Source organism: Tamandua tetradactyla, chromosome 1 (genome assembly GCF_023851605.1).
Source record: "Tamandua tetradactyla isolate mTamTet1 chromosome 1, mTamTet1.pri, whole genome shotgun sequence".
Lineage (NCBI taxonomy): Eukaryota > Metazoa > Chordata > Mammalia > Pilosa > Myrmecophagidae > Tamandua > Tamandua tetradactyla.
The window spans coordinates 2,853,807-2,866,272 of NC_135327.1; the positions used below are offsets into that span (position 1 = coordinate 2,853,807).

Below are 12,466 nucleotides of genomic sequence, written 5' to 3' on the forward strand. Positions count from 1 at the left end.
TGGTTGTTATTTGCATGAAATATCTTTTCCCAACCTTTCACTTTCAACCTATGTTTATCTTTGGGTCTAAGATGTGTTTCCTGTAGACAGCATATAGAAGGATCCTGTTTTTTAATCCATTCTGCCAGTCTATGTCTTTTGATTGGGGAATTCAGTCCATTAACATTTAGAGTTATTACTGTTTGGATAATATTTTCCTCTACCATTTTGCCTTTTGTATTATATATATCATATCTGACTTTCCTTCTTTCTACACTCTTCTCCATGTCTCTTTCTTCTGTCTTTTTGTATCTGACTCTAGTGCTCCCTTTAGTATTTCTTGCAGAGATGGTCTCTTGGTCACAAATTCTCTCAGTGACTTTTTGTCTGAGAATGTTTTAATTTCTCCCTCATTTTTGAAGGACAGTTTTGCTGGATATAGGATTGGCAATTTTTCTCTTTTAGTAATTTAAATATATCATCCCACTGTCTTCTAGCTTCCATGGTTTCTGCTGAGAAATCTACACATAGTCTTATTGGGTTTCCCTTGTATGTGATGGATTGTTTTTCTCTCGCTGCTTTCAAGATCCTCTCTTTCTCTTTGACCTCTGACATTCTAACTAGTAAGTGTCTTGGGGAACGCCTATTTGGGTCTAATCTCTTTGGGGTGCGCTGCACTTCTTGGATCTGTAATTTTAGGTCTTTCATAAGAGTTGGGAAATTTTCAGTGATAATATCTTCCATTAGTTTTTCTCCTCCTTTTCCCTTCTCTTCTCCTTCTGGGACACCCACAACACGTATATTTGTGCGATTCACATTGTCCTTGAGTTCCCTGATACCCTGTTCAAATTTTTCCATTCTTTTCCGGATAGTTTCTGTTTCTTTTTGGAATTCAGATGTTCCATCCTCCAAATCACTAATTCTATCTTCTGTCTCTTTAAATCTATCATTGTAGGTATCCATTGTTTTTTCCATCTTTTCTACTTTATCCTTCACTTCCATAAGCTCTGTGATTTGTTTTTTCAGTTTTTCTATTTCTTCTGTTTGATCAGCCCATGTCTTCTTCATGTCCTCCCTCAATTTATCGATTTCGTTTTTGAAGAGGTTTTCCATTTCTGTTCGTATATTCAGCATTAGTTGTTTCAGCTCCTGTATCTCATTTGAACTATTGGTTTGTTCCTTTGACTGGGCCATATTTTCAAGTTTCTGAGTGTGATCCGTTATCTTCTGCTGGCGTCTGGGCATTTAGTCAGATTTCCCTGGGTGTTGGACCCCACAGATTGAAAGATTTTTCTGTGAAATCTCTGGGTTCTGTTTTTCTTATCCTGCCCAGTAGGTGGCACTCATGGCACACGTTTGTCTGCGGGTTCCACCAGTGAAAGTTGCTGTGGGTCCTTTAACTCTGGAAAACTCTCGCTGTAGGGGTAGCCGAAGCGTCTTGGAAGAGTGCCAGCCGGCCCGGGGTTCCGAACGCGGGGAGGGTCGCCGGCTGCCGCAGCACGGGAGAGCGCCTGACCAAATTTCCTAGTCGGCCCGGGGCGCCAAGCGTGGCGGGAGGGCGCCAGCTGTTGCAGCCTGGGAGAGTGCACTGTTCCCAGCCGGACCGGGGAGTCACGTGTTTGGAAGGGACCCCCCGGTCACCATTCTCCACAGTCTGGGGATTTCCGACCCAACTTTCTCAGTTGGTCCGGGGGGCCTCGCCTGGTGGGGGCGCCAGCCACCGCGGCCCAAGGGGACCGCCTGCCCAATTCTGCCAGCTGGCCTGGGAAGGAGGAAAGGAGGGACTCCGGCCGCTTGTCGTCCTGCTCGGGAAAGCCCGCGCCCCTCGGTGATCTCACCGGAGCTGGTTCTCCCAGATAGTCAGCCGTTCCAGGATGGGGTACGCCGTCCCTTTGATCTCCGTCGTGGCTCTGGGAGCTGCTCTGTATTGTCTCCACTCCCCCAGTAACTGTTCTGGAGGAGGAAAGGTGAGGGTGGCAAGGCTGTCGAGGCCGGTGGCGAAGGAGCTGGTGAAGGCGGAAGAGGGCACGGTGGTGGTTGGAGAGCCGCCGGAGCAGGAGGGGAGAGGAGGGCGGGCGGGCCGGTTGCTGCGGGGCGTGGGCGCCGCGCACCGGGCCGGTGGACAAAGAGGGGAGAGGAGGGCGGGCGGGCCGGCTGCTGTGGGGCGCGGGCGCCACGCGCCGAGCCGGCGGACAAAGAGGGGAGAGGAGGGCAGGCGGGCCGGCTGCTGCGGGGCGTGGGCCCGGGACATTTTTTTTGAGCATGAAAGGGGGGTGTTAATTCAGCATGTTCGTACAAAAGGGGAAACCCAGGGGGGCTGGGGGTCAAACCAGGACTACAGTCACACTAACAAGCACATGCCTCACGCCCTTAACAAGAGGCGGATTTGCATCCATTCCCTCTAATTGTCACCACAATCCTTAGGTTGGCACGTTTATTATTTCTAATTTATGATGAGAAGTAGAGGCTCAGAGTGGTTAAGTCTGCTGTCTGAGGTCACACAGCTAATGAGAGGTGGAGGCAGAATGCAAAGCCAGGTCTGTGCCGTTAATAGCCCCAGTGCTCCAGCACTGTGTCCTAACCGTGTGGCTCAGATAAACGATGTGATCCGTAGTGACACAGTGTCTTGCTCAGGGTCTTAGGGATCACTCGCTATCAGCCTGCTGTGCCAGTGAGAGAAAGGGAGCAAAAAAAGGAAGGAAAAGTGAAAACTACACCTTTTTTCCCCTTTCATACTCTTTTGTGGGATTTGGAGGGTCCACATAACACACGAGGGCTATCCTACCCCTCCCAGAAAACCCTGAGTGCCTACGGCCACCCTGGTGATTTTAACAAATACCCCTGAAGTGTGGGCCAGATGGTGCTACAACTCAGCAGAGTGACGGTGTCCTGCTGCCTCGGGCCCCATCAGCATGCACAACAGAGATACCGAAGGAAGCCAGGCCCTCTTCAACAGGAAACACTGCCACTCCAACAAAAGGATAAGAAAAAATACTCTTTGTGCTTGGAATCAGAAATTCCGAACTGATGCATCAATGCTCATCTCATGCCGCTGGGGGAACAATTTAGAAACACAGAAGGAAGCATGGCTAGGCTAGGGCTGCACGGCTCACAGGTTAATGTCTGTGTAAGTGCCAAAATTCAACAAGAAGAGAGGGAACTTCATGGCAGATACTGGGATGAAATGATCGAAGAGATCTGGAGTGGGACTAAAAACAAACAAAACTCTGAGGCTTAAAAGAGTTTCCCAGTGAAAATGGCCACAGTCCTCTCTGTTCTTTGCTGGCTAGATCTGCTCAGAGTACCCACATGTGACTCCAGAGAGTGAAGTGTGAGCAGGAGAATTCTGTTCAACTGAGCCTAATGAAAACAATGAGGACTTCCCCTTTATCCCTGAAGACATAACTGCTGCGGGAATTGCTGTTCTGTCCTAAATACATGGAGACCTGGATAAAGGCGTGAAAAAGCCTGCTCCCTGACGCTGGACCCGAGGCAGGTAGGACTGCGATTCCTGACAGGAGGGAAACAAACAAGTGAGCCTATGCTGTCCCAGCTTACTCCCAGGGGGCAGTGTCCAGGCTGAGGTTCCGGGAAAGGGCAGCACAGACAGAGCCCTGCAGTCCCAGAGACAGAGACTGGAGATGGGGAGACAGAGGAAGCCAGAACACCGGAGAGGAAGAGCTGCACAGAGAGTCAGAAATGGACAACAGGCCCCTTGAACCTGTGGCTGAGACTGGTCTGCACTGGTGTGGGGCGAAATGCCAAAAGGCTGGGAAAGAATCACTAAACAGAATTAGGACAAACAATTCCCGAAGCTCACACAGAGCTGGCAAGAGTTTGCCTTCTTACCAGCCAGAGTGGGGTGGCCGCTTAATACATGGGTTTGGGGTGGAGTCCTTAGAAGAGCAAAGCCTTAGCAGTGCTGCCCTGACCAAGCAAACCCTCACAGGAAACTCTGATGTCAGGAAACTGAGAGGCCCACCAGAACAAAGCCCAGGCCTCTTTAAAGGGACAGAACAAAATCGAGAACTCAGTCACGTAGAATCCACAATGACTGGCATCCAATAAAAAAACAAACAGGCAAACAAAGAAGGAAGAAACGATAACTCATAGACAGAAGAAAAATCACAGTGGAAAGAGACCTAAAACTGAAGAGGTGATGGAATCAGCAGACAGGGACGTTAAAGAAAATATGCTCCACCTGCTCCAGAAGTTAGAGAAAAGCAAGGACATGAGAGAAATGGAAACGACCTAAAAGGAACTACTATAGACGAGTAACATAATACTTGAAATGAAAAATATACTGGGTGGGAATAACAGGATGTCATCAGCATGGCAGAAGAAAAGATAGCTGAACTTGTAGCCAAAAAGCAATAGAAACTAACCAAAATAAAGAGAGAGAGAGAAAGAAAAAGATTGACAAAAACAAAAAGACAAAGCATACCGTGGAACTAGTGAAACCAGCATGCTGTTTATCATAATTGGTGTCATTGGGATCCCAAAAGAAGAGGAGAGACAGAAAGAAAAAAATGTTAAAGAAATGGGTAAAAATTTACCAAATTTGATTAAAACTATAAACTATAAATCCACATCAACTATGAACCCCAAAAGCTCAATGAACCTCAAGCAGAGTCTAAAAAGCACCACATATATTTTGACTAGTGCACTTCCTAACATAACTTATGTGGACAGCTTAATTGTAAATACATGGAACCTTGAGTAGGACATGAGATTTTGTAGGTTTGTCCAGAGTGATGCCCTGATAAATCCCAGAGTGATTTGAACAGTGAATAAAAAAGTATTTGCAAAGTCCCCTTAGGGGAATGGCGAGAAAGGCAGAAAATTCAACTTCCCCAAGTAGAGAATTCTTGATATTCTCACAAGTAGTGGGGACAACCAAAGCAATAGGTTGAGCCCCCAATCTTGGGGTCTGTTCATATGAAACTTCACCCCATAAAGAACAGGCTAAGCCTACTGAAAATTAGGCCTAAGAGTCACCCCCAAGAGAACCTCTTTTGTTGCTCAGATGTGGCCTATCAGACAACATGACAAACAAACTCACTGCCCTCCCCCTCTCTACGTGGGACATGACTCCCAGGGGTGTGGACATTCCTGGCAACATGGGACAGAAATCCTAGAATGCGCTGGGACTCAGTATCAAGGGACTGAGAAAACCTTCTCAACCGATAGGGGAAGAGTAAAATGAGACAAAATAAAGTGCCAGTGGCTGAGAGATTCCAAACAGAGTCGAGAGGTTATCCTGGAGGTTATTCTTATACATTATATAGGTATCACTTTTTTAGTTAAGGTGTAACAATAAAACATATGGATTAAAAATAAATAAATAATATGGGGAACAAATGTTAAAATAAATTTTAGCAGATTGAAATGCTGGTGATCAATGAAAGGGAGGGGTATGGGGTATGTATGTATAAATTTTTTTCTGTTTTCTTTTTATTTCTTTTTCTGAATTGATACAAATGTTCTAAGAAATGATCATGATGATGAATATACAACTATGTGATGATACTGTGAATTACTGATTATATATGTAGAATGGAAGGATCACATGGTAAGAATGTTTCTGTCTGTATGCTGGTACATTTAATAAATAAAATAAATTATTAAAAAAATAACATAAAAAGCACCACAGCCCAGGCACATCAAAATCAAACTGCTACACACCTATCAGAATAGCTAAACTTTTTAAAAATTAAAATTAGTATTCGTGAGGATGTAAAGCAATTAGAACTCTCAAAAAATCCAGTGGGAATGCAAAATGGTGTAGTCACTTTGGAAAAGTTTGGCAGTTTCTTATAAGTGACAGAAATGATATGGTTACATATGCTATGGATTTACTCACGTAACATTCTGGAAAAGGCAAACGATGTTGAAAGGACACAGATCAGGGGGCACAAGGGTCTGGAGACAAGCAAGGAGGACGGTCTGTAGGAGGGCACAGGGGACTGTGTGGGAGCCGGAAATGTCCTTCACCTTGACTGTGGTGGTGACTTTGGGACTGCAGGCATCTGTCAGAACTCACGGAACTGTACACTCAGAACGGGCACAGTTACTGTATGTAAATTATATCTCAACAAAGGTGATAAAAAAGAAGAATCACCCTGTAGCAGACATCAAAATATTATTTCCGACATTGCCCCTTGCCCAGAACAAGGTCTCTGAAGGCCATCACGCGAAGCCTGGGGGACACAGTGTGGGGGCACACCAACCCCTCAGCCTATCCGCCCCCTCTCGCGGACAGGACAGGGGATCAGCTGCAGATAAGGTACACGTCCGCCATTTTCAGCTCAATGTCCTTACAATTTAACAGATTGCGAGACAGGCTGGCCTGTCACTTGGGGGCAGGAAGCAGAGTCATGCAAATCACAGCAGTTGGTGGAGTCCTGGGGTGGAGTCCCACAACCACATCTCTGCTGTGAGCGGCCACGCCTCCCTGAGAGCCCATTCCTCAGCGTGTGGGCTTTTCCTTATTTCTAGGACAGGAGCACACAGCCATCCCTGCTGCTGGGAGCTGCATGCCCTCCTCCCACTTCCCCATGAAGCCCTCCTCCCGCTGGGGCGCTGGGAATGGGCCCTGGGACTAGACTGTCTGGGTTTCAATCTCACTTCCCACCACCTGCGCAACTGGGGCTAATGACAACCTCTCTGTACTGAGGCCCGGGGGTGGCTGAGCATTAAAACCCTTAACACAACTAAGGTGTGCCCAAGAAAGCCAGTCATTATATTATGCCACAGCATCATTTAGTTCATCCTTCTATATAGCACTTAGTACATGGTTTCACGATGGGCTGCTATGTAGGGAGGTATATGGGCGAGGAGGGGGGGGTTATATACATCAGTTCTGAAGTCAGAGAAAACTAGTTTTAATCCCTGCTCCATCACTTATTTCTCTCAGCCTCATTTTCCTTATCAGTAAAACAGGGATCTCCATAGTATCTCCCTCATTAGACTGAAGGAGGATAAACGAGAGAATGTAGGTAAAGAGAAAATGCGAACTGATAACACCATTTGAACCCATAGGCCTAGCTAGGTCTAATTCCAGATATCTCCCTAGAGAGCCAGTATGTTTCCTTTATGGCATAAGCTCTTCTGTTATGTGTCTGACTCCTGTGATGAGAAGCAGCCTAACTAATACAACTTCTTTTACTAGACAGGACAACACAGCCTCACCACAGCATTTCAATACTCTCTGTCACTTACCCGAGAGTGAGATTCCTTCTGCAAGCCCATAGGGAAGATACGCAAAAATTATCATCATGCCAAACTCCAAGGAAGGTGTTTTCCTCAAGTCAATGTGCTTTAAAACGTAAATGACAGTGCTTAAGGAAAAAAACGCAGGGACAGTTGAGGAGAGATGTAAAGAAACCAAAACTGCTTTTTTTCAAGTCTATAAACAATGGCACAAAAGGTTTTGGAACATTCTAAGGTTACATCTGAAAATCTGTCATTGCACAATTTTTCTGGGTAGGAAGACTGATGTTGTAAGATAGGGAATCTGTGAAATACAAAGAATTGCAAATTCCTTAGAGAAAGCCACTGTTGGGAAATTAAAATAAACCTAAGTCAACTCATTGAAAAATGCTGACTTGGGGGCAGGGAGGGTGCTGGGGCCTATGGGGATACAGCTAGGGCTGCAGGCCACCAAGGACAGGCCCTGCCACTGCCCTGACAGGACCAGGCCACTCTTACCTCCTCTGACGACAACAGAGTGAGGTCACTAATGGGTAACCATCTTATTTTCCAGAACTTCAGGTTTCTATGCCCCACTAAAGGGCCTGCTTCCCTCTGCCTGGAGATTCCTAAACTCATGCCACCGTAAAAGCGGGGAGCTTCAAGAGGCTCAATTTATTCAAATACTGTCTATACGTGCCCACTGCAGCTCATGGCACACATTTACTTAGCTTCATTACCACAGACACCTTTTTCTTTTTAAGAAAAAGGTACATATGAAGAAAAATACTGAAAAAACTTTCTTTTCCTTTTCCGTTCTGTGTATTGGTACAATATGAGAAGCTGTCACCCAACTTGACAGAGCGTTTAGGCTTCTGGGTGAAGGAGCTGATGGGAAAATTCAACAGGATGGCAGAAAAACATGTCTATAACGAGGCAACCAGTCTTTCCTGGCCATCTGTAAAACAAACTGCTAGTGGGGGAGGCCCAGGTGGTAGGCTTAGGCTCACCCAGAAATGGCATGGTGCTTGCTTCTATTTTAAACACGACAAATTTTCTACAGCAATAAAAATGTTGGCCTCAATAAGCCTCTTTCCATCTCTGGCTGAAAAAGCTCAGAGGTTGTTAAACAACAAAATTAGGCAAATAATTTAGATAGAGTTCTGAAAGTCCCTTTTCCAATTTTTCCAGATAAACTTCCAGTGTGGTAGAGTTTCTCAATTTGACATTTTCAAAGAAAATTAACTTCCAATTTACTGAACGTGAACAGTGAGACAGTGGAAAATGAAAATCGTCTGAATATAATTATCATGCTCTGAGGATGAAAAGCACCCCTAAATCACAGCTGACTCAACAATGTCTATGTTTTCATCCTTGAAAAATGACATTCTAAATTTCACACATTAAATTTAAAAACCTCTGAGTTTAAATTAAAATGCTTCCCAAACTAAAACTCACATAAAAGTCCTCCTTCAAACAAAATATTAGACTAAAATCAACACCCCCTTAAGGAACGAGGGAAAATGGTTAGAGACAGGCGTACTAAAAAATAATCCACTCAACCATGTATGTTCACCACATCAAAAGGATATTAATGCAGAAATTAAGCCAGTGAGAGTGCCGAGTGCTGCTGAGCCAAAGAACATTTTGAGGAAGTAGCCAAGGGCTTGTAAAAATGTTTGCCACCCACTGACATCTGATATATTTTTTCTTGTTAAACCTTCAGCTGTGCTAGGAATTAAAGAAAAAAACAGAAAGGAGTTAAAACGAAAAGTTATTATAAGTTAACTTAAAACTCAAAACTTATTTCTTGCTTATTTTCTCATTTGTTCATGCATGCATTCATTAACTCATTCATTCAATCATTCTATCAGTCAATCAAATATTTATTTTTTCACCTACTTTGTTCCAGGTACTGTGCTAGTTTCTGGGGTACTATGTTAGTTTCTTAGTTCCTGTCCTCAAGAAACTCACCTAGTCTAATAAGGGATAGAAACAATAACTAATGACAATTAGTTCTAGAACAGACAATCTGGGGGAAGGGCAAAGGGCTGTAAAGACACAGGATAGGTATCTAACGTTCTGGTGGTGGTCAAGGAAGCTCCTTGCTGACACGTGAGCTGGGTTTAGATTTAGGAGAAAGAGAAGTTGTTCAGGTGAAGAAATGAAGGAAAGCACCCAGGGGGAGGGAACTGGCTGCACATGTGAAGGAAGGGAGTGAGCCCATGAATACATGTGCTGCAGCACATTCTGGGAACATGAGAGGACACACATTAGGCTCCACTGAATATAGGGAACAGGATATGGGGCAGGGGGCAAGTGGGGAAAGAAAAGGTGAGATAAGCAAGCAGGGCCTGCAAGCTAAGGGTTGGTGGTTCATCCTGAAAGCTCCGGGGAGTCAATGAACGTGTTTGCAGTACAGGAATCCTGTGATAAAACCCAAAATGGAGGCTACAGCATGAAATCGGGTTAGAACAGGGCTTCCCAAAGAGAAAATGTTATTGGGTACAGGACTTGGAGGGTAGATCTGGAAGGCATTGAAGAGGAAGAACTGAAAGGACTTTCTTTTCACTATAACAGAACAAAGTAAAATGTCAGAAGCCACTAAATTCAATTGTTGACTTTATCCACAAAAGGAAAAACCATTCCGTTACACCATTAAAATGGGGCCATTCTCATTAAAGATCCTTCCCCTGTTGATTCTATCTTTCATCTCTGCAATCCACCCACTTCTATCCCTCAGCTACTCTTCTCTGGTCCCAGGGCCAATGCTTCCCTGATCTCTGTCTCCATATATTTATATATCCTTGTCCTCCTATGGACCATCCCATTCTCCAATTAGTGGCTTGAGGGATCCTTTCAAAATGCAAATCTGATCATACCACAGGCTGATCAAACACAGATTCCTTAGACTTTGAGGAGGAAGCCCAGTCTTCCAGGTATGACCTGCCACCCCCTCCTGCCACCCCCTCCCACCTTGTCACCTCCCTCCCTCCTCCTCATTCCGGTGGGGCTACCCTGGCATTGGCACCCTGCAGGTCAGTGTTCACCTTTCCCTGGCCCCAGCTAATTTTCCCACCCATCCCTCAAAGCCCAGGGTCAATGTCATTTCCACAGGGACACCTGCCCTGACCTCTCACACTGACCAGCTCCATTTATAGGCTCTCCTGGTGCTTGACCGCTCCTTCCCGGCATGTGAAAACTGTACTGAACCATTCCACAAGGAGCAAGACTGTGTCCCCAGTGTTCACTGCAATATATTCAGGCCTTAATGCAGGGCCTAACACATAAAATTCACTCAAAAAATAAGTTTTTGCTGAATCAGTAAATGAAATACAAAGAATGCCAACAGTAATATTCAGTTTCATTAATCAGCATTTTATGAATTGATATAATTTTAAAGCAGGATGATTTCTGACAAACGGGTAGTTTGGTCAAATAACCGTAGGATGCTCTGCATACTACTTTCCTTTGTGGAGGTTCACAGCTCAATATAACATAAATAAAAGTTCTGTGACGTCCCACAAAAAAAAAAAAATCTGTACTTAAACAAAATTTTTCAAACTTGCTTGACTGCAGAATCTCTCCTATCCCCTCTCTTCCAGCAGATCACAGGTTAAATCCCATCTCCACACAAACGATGGAGTCATTGCAAGCAGCCCAGGGTGTTATTTTTTTCGTTTTTGGGTGTGTGAGCCTGGAATTGAACCCAGGTCTCCCACACGGCAGGTGAGCATTCTACCATGAACTACCACCGTGTACTCTAGCCAAGGCTTTCGAACGGAAAAGTGTTTTTGAAGGCCAAGGTCATCCACGGTGACAGCTCCCAGAAATGCACCTGTGACACATGCTCTCACGGGGCTTCCAGCCCCCACCCCACTCCACTACCACTACCCCCATCATGCCCTGCGCGGATGCCCAGGCCTGCCTTGAGGCTTTCATTGCATCCAGAGGAGGCTGGGCCCTGAAGCAAGCGAGCGACTGGGTGAGGCCACACGGAGGGCTGGCGGCAAAGCCAGGGCTGGAGCCGATGGCTTCCGAACTCAAGATAAGTGAAAACAGAATTCTGAGTCTCTCTGACCTGATAATTTTTTCCTTAAGGTGCCATTTCTCACACTTAAAGAAATAAGAGACAGGGCCGTGGTGTCTCAGCAGGCAGAGGTCTCACCTACCATGCCAGAGACCCGGGTTCAATTTCTGGTGTGTGCCCATGCAAAAAAAAATATCTATCTATCTATCTATCTGTATATATATAGATATAGATATAAACAAATAAATAAAGAACAATACTGCTTTTGTCATTCATTCGGTCAGCTTAAGCTGTGGCTGGAAAGAATAAAAGGTTTCCTCTACAGAAATTACTATAAGAATAAACTGTCATAGAAACAAATCAAAGCTTAAAGTAATTTAATTAAAATTAATGAGAAACAGAAGATACTTGGCTTTCTGGTACTTGTGAAGGTGATAACATTAAAAAAGAGGTAATTTATTCACATATTCAGTTTCAAAGAAAAAGAGTGTCAGATCACTTTGAAAATGATCCTTCAGGAAGTAAACACTTTAAAAGTAAAATGTGATTCTACCTTATAGTCAAGGGACAGCAGCTCCCGCCCTCCTGTAGTGCCAGAAAAAAACAAACAAAAAAGAACCAAAAACCCGAAAGGTTTTTGCCCCTTCACTCCCTCTTCTATCTGGAAAATGCGAGACCCTCCATGGTCTGGCTCACAAGACACTATCCGAGAAGTCTTCCTTGAACCCTCCAGTCGTCGTTCTCCTCTCCACCCAAGACTCGGCGTTCATTTCTCTACCAGCATCTTTCTCTCCCCTAGATGGAGTTCGTCCAGCCCCACTGGTCTGGATCACCAAACCCCAGAGTGAATTCTGGCACGCAGAGGGCCCCGAGCGAATACTGAAAGCCTGCAGCATGCTTCAGACAGTCCCGAGGTCAGTGATTCCTTACCCAACCCATGCATCAGTAGTGATAGTGCTTGTGTGTGTGCGTGTGTGTGTGTGTGTGTGTGGCAGGGAGGGGACATGGGGGAGTGCAAGAGGAAGTTATAAGCTATAATATACATACGGTCCACAGATCCATTTTTTTGCAATTCTCATTGTAGGTTATGTTTCCCAAAAAGCACCCTTGGCCACCTGCAATGACTCCATCATGTTCCATTTTAAAATGAAGAGAAGTCCTGTTCCTGCCTTGAACACAATGGTGGGATGAGACACTTCAGGGCTCCATTTCCTTAACAGAGGCTTTGACTAAGCAGAAAGAACTGGCAGAAACATCTTTCTCAAA

General features: G+C 45.0%; 1 protein-coding gene across 4 annotated transcripts in view; it reads right to left on the bottom strand.

The window, feature by feature from the left end:
• SLC9A8 (solute carrier family 9 member A8) overlaps positions 1-12,466 on the bottom strand; it is a 96,298-nt gene that overhangs the window by 22,130 nt on the left and 61,702 nt on the right. For all 4 annotated transcript variants that reach the window (XM_077167024.1, XM_077167016.1, XM_077167007.1 and 1 more), the window contains 2 exons: positions 8,763-8,901; positions 7,201-7,306 (listed from right to left, as the gene is read on the bottom strand). In XM_077167024.1, the coding sequence (XP_077023139.1) occupies positions 7,201-7,306; positions 8,763-8,901 (245 nt within the window). The remainder of the gene's footprint in view (positions 1-7,200; positions 7,307-8,762; positions 8,902-12,466) is intronic.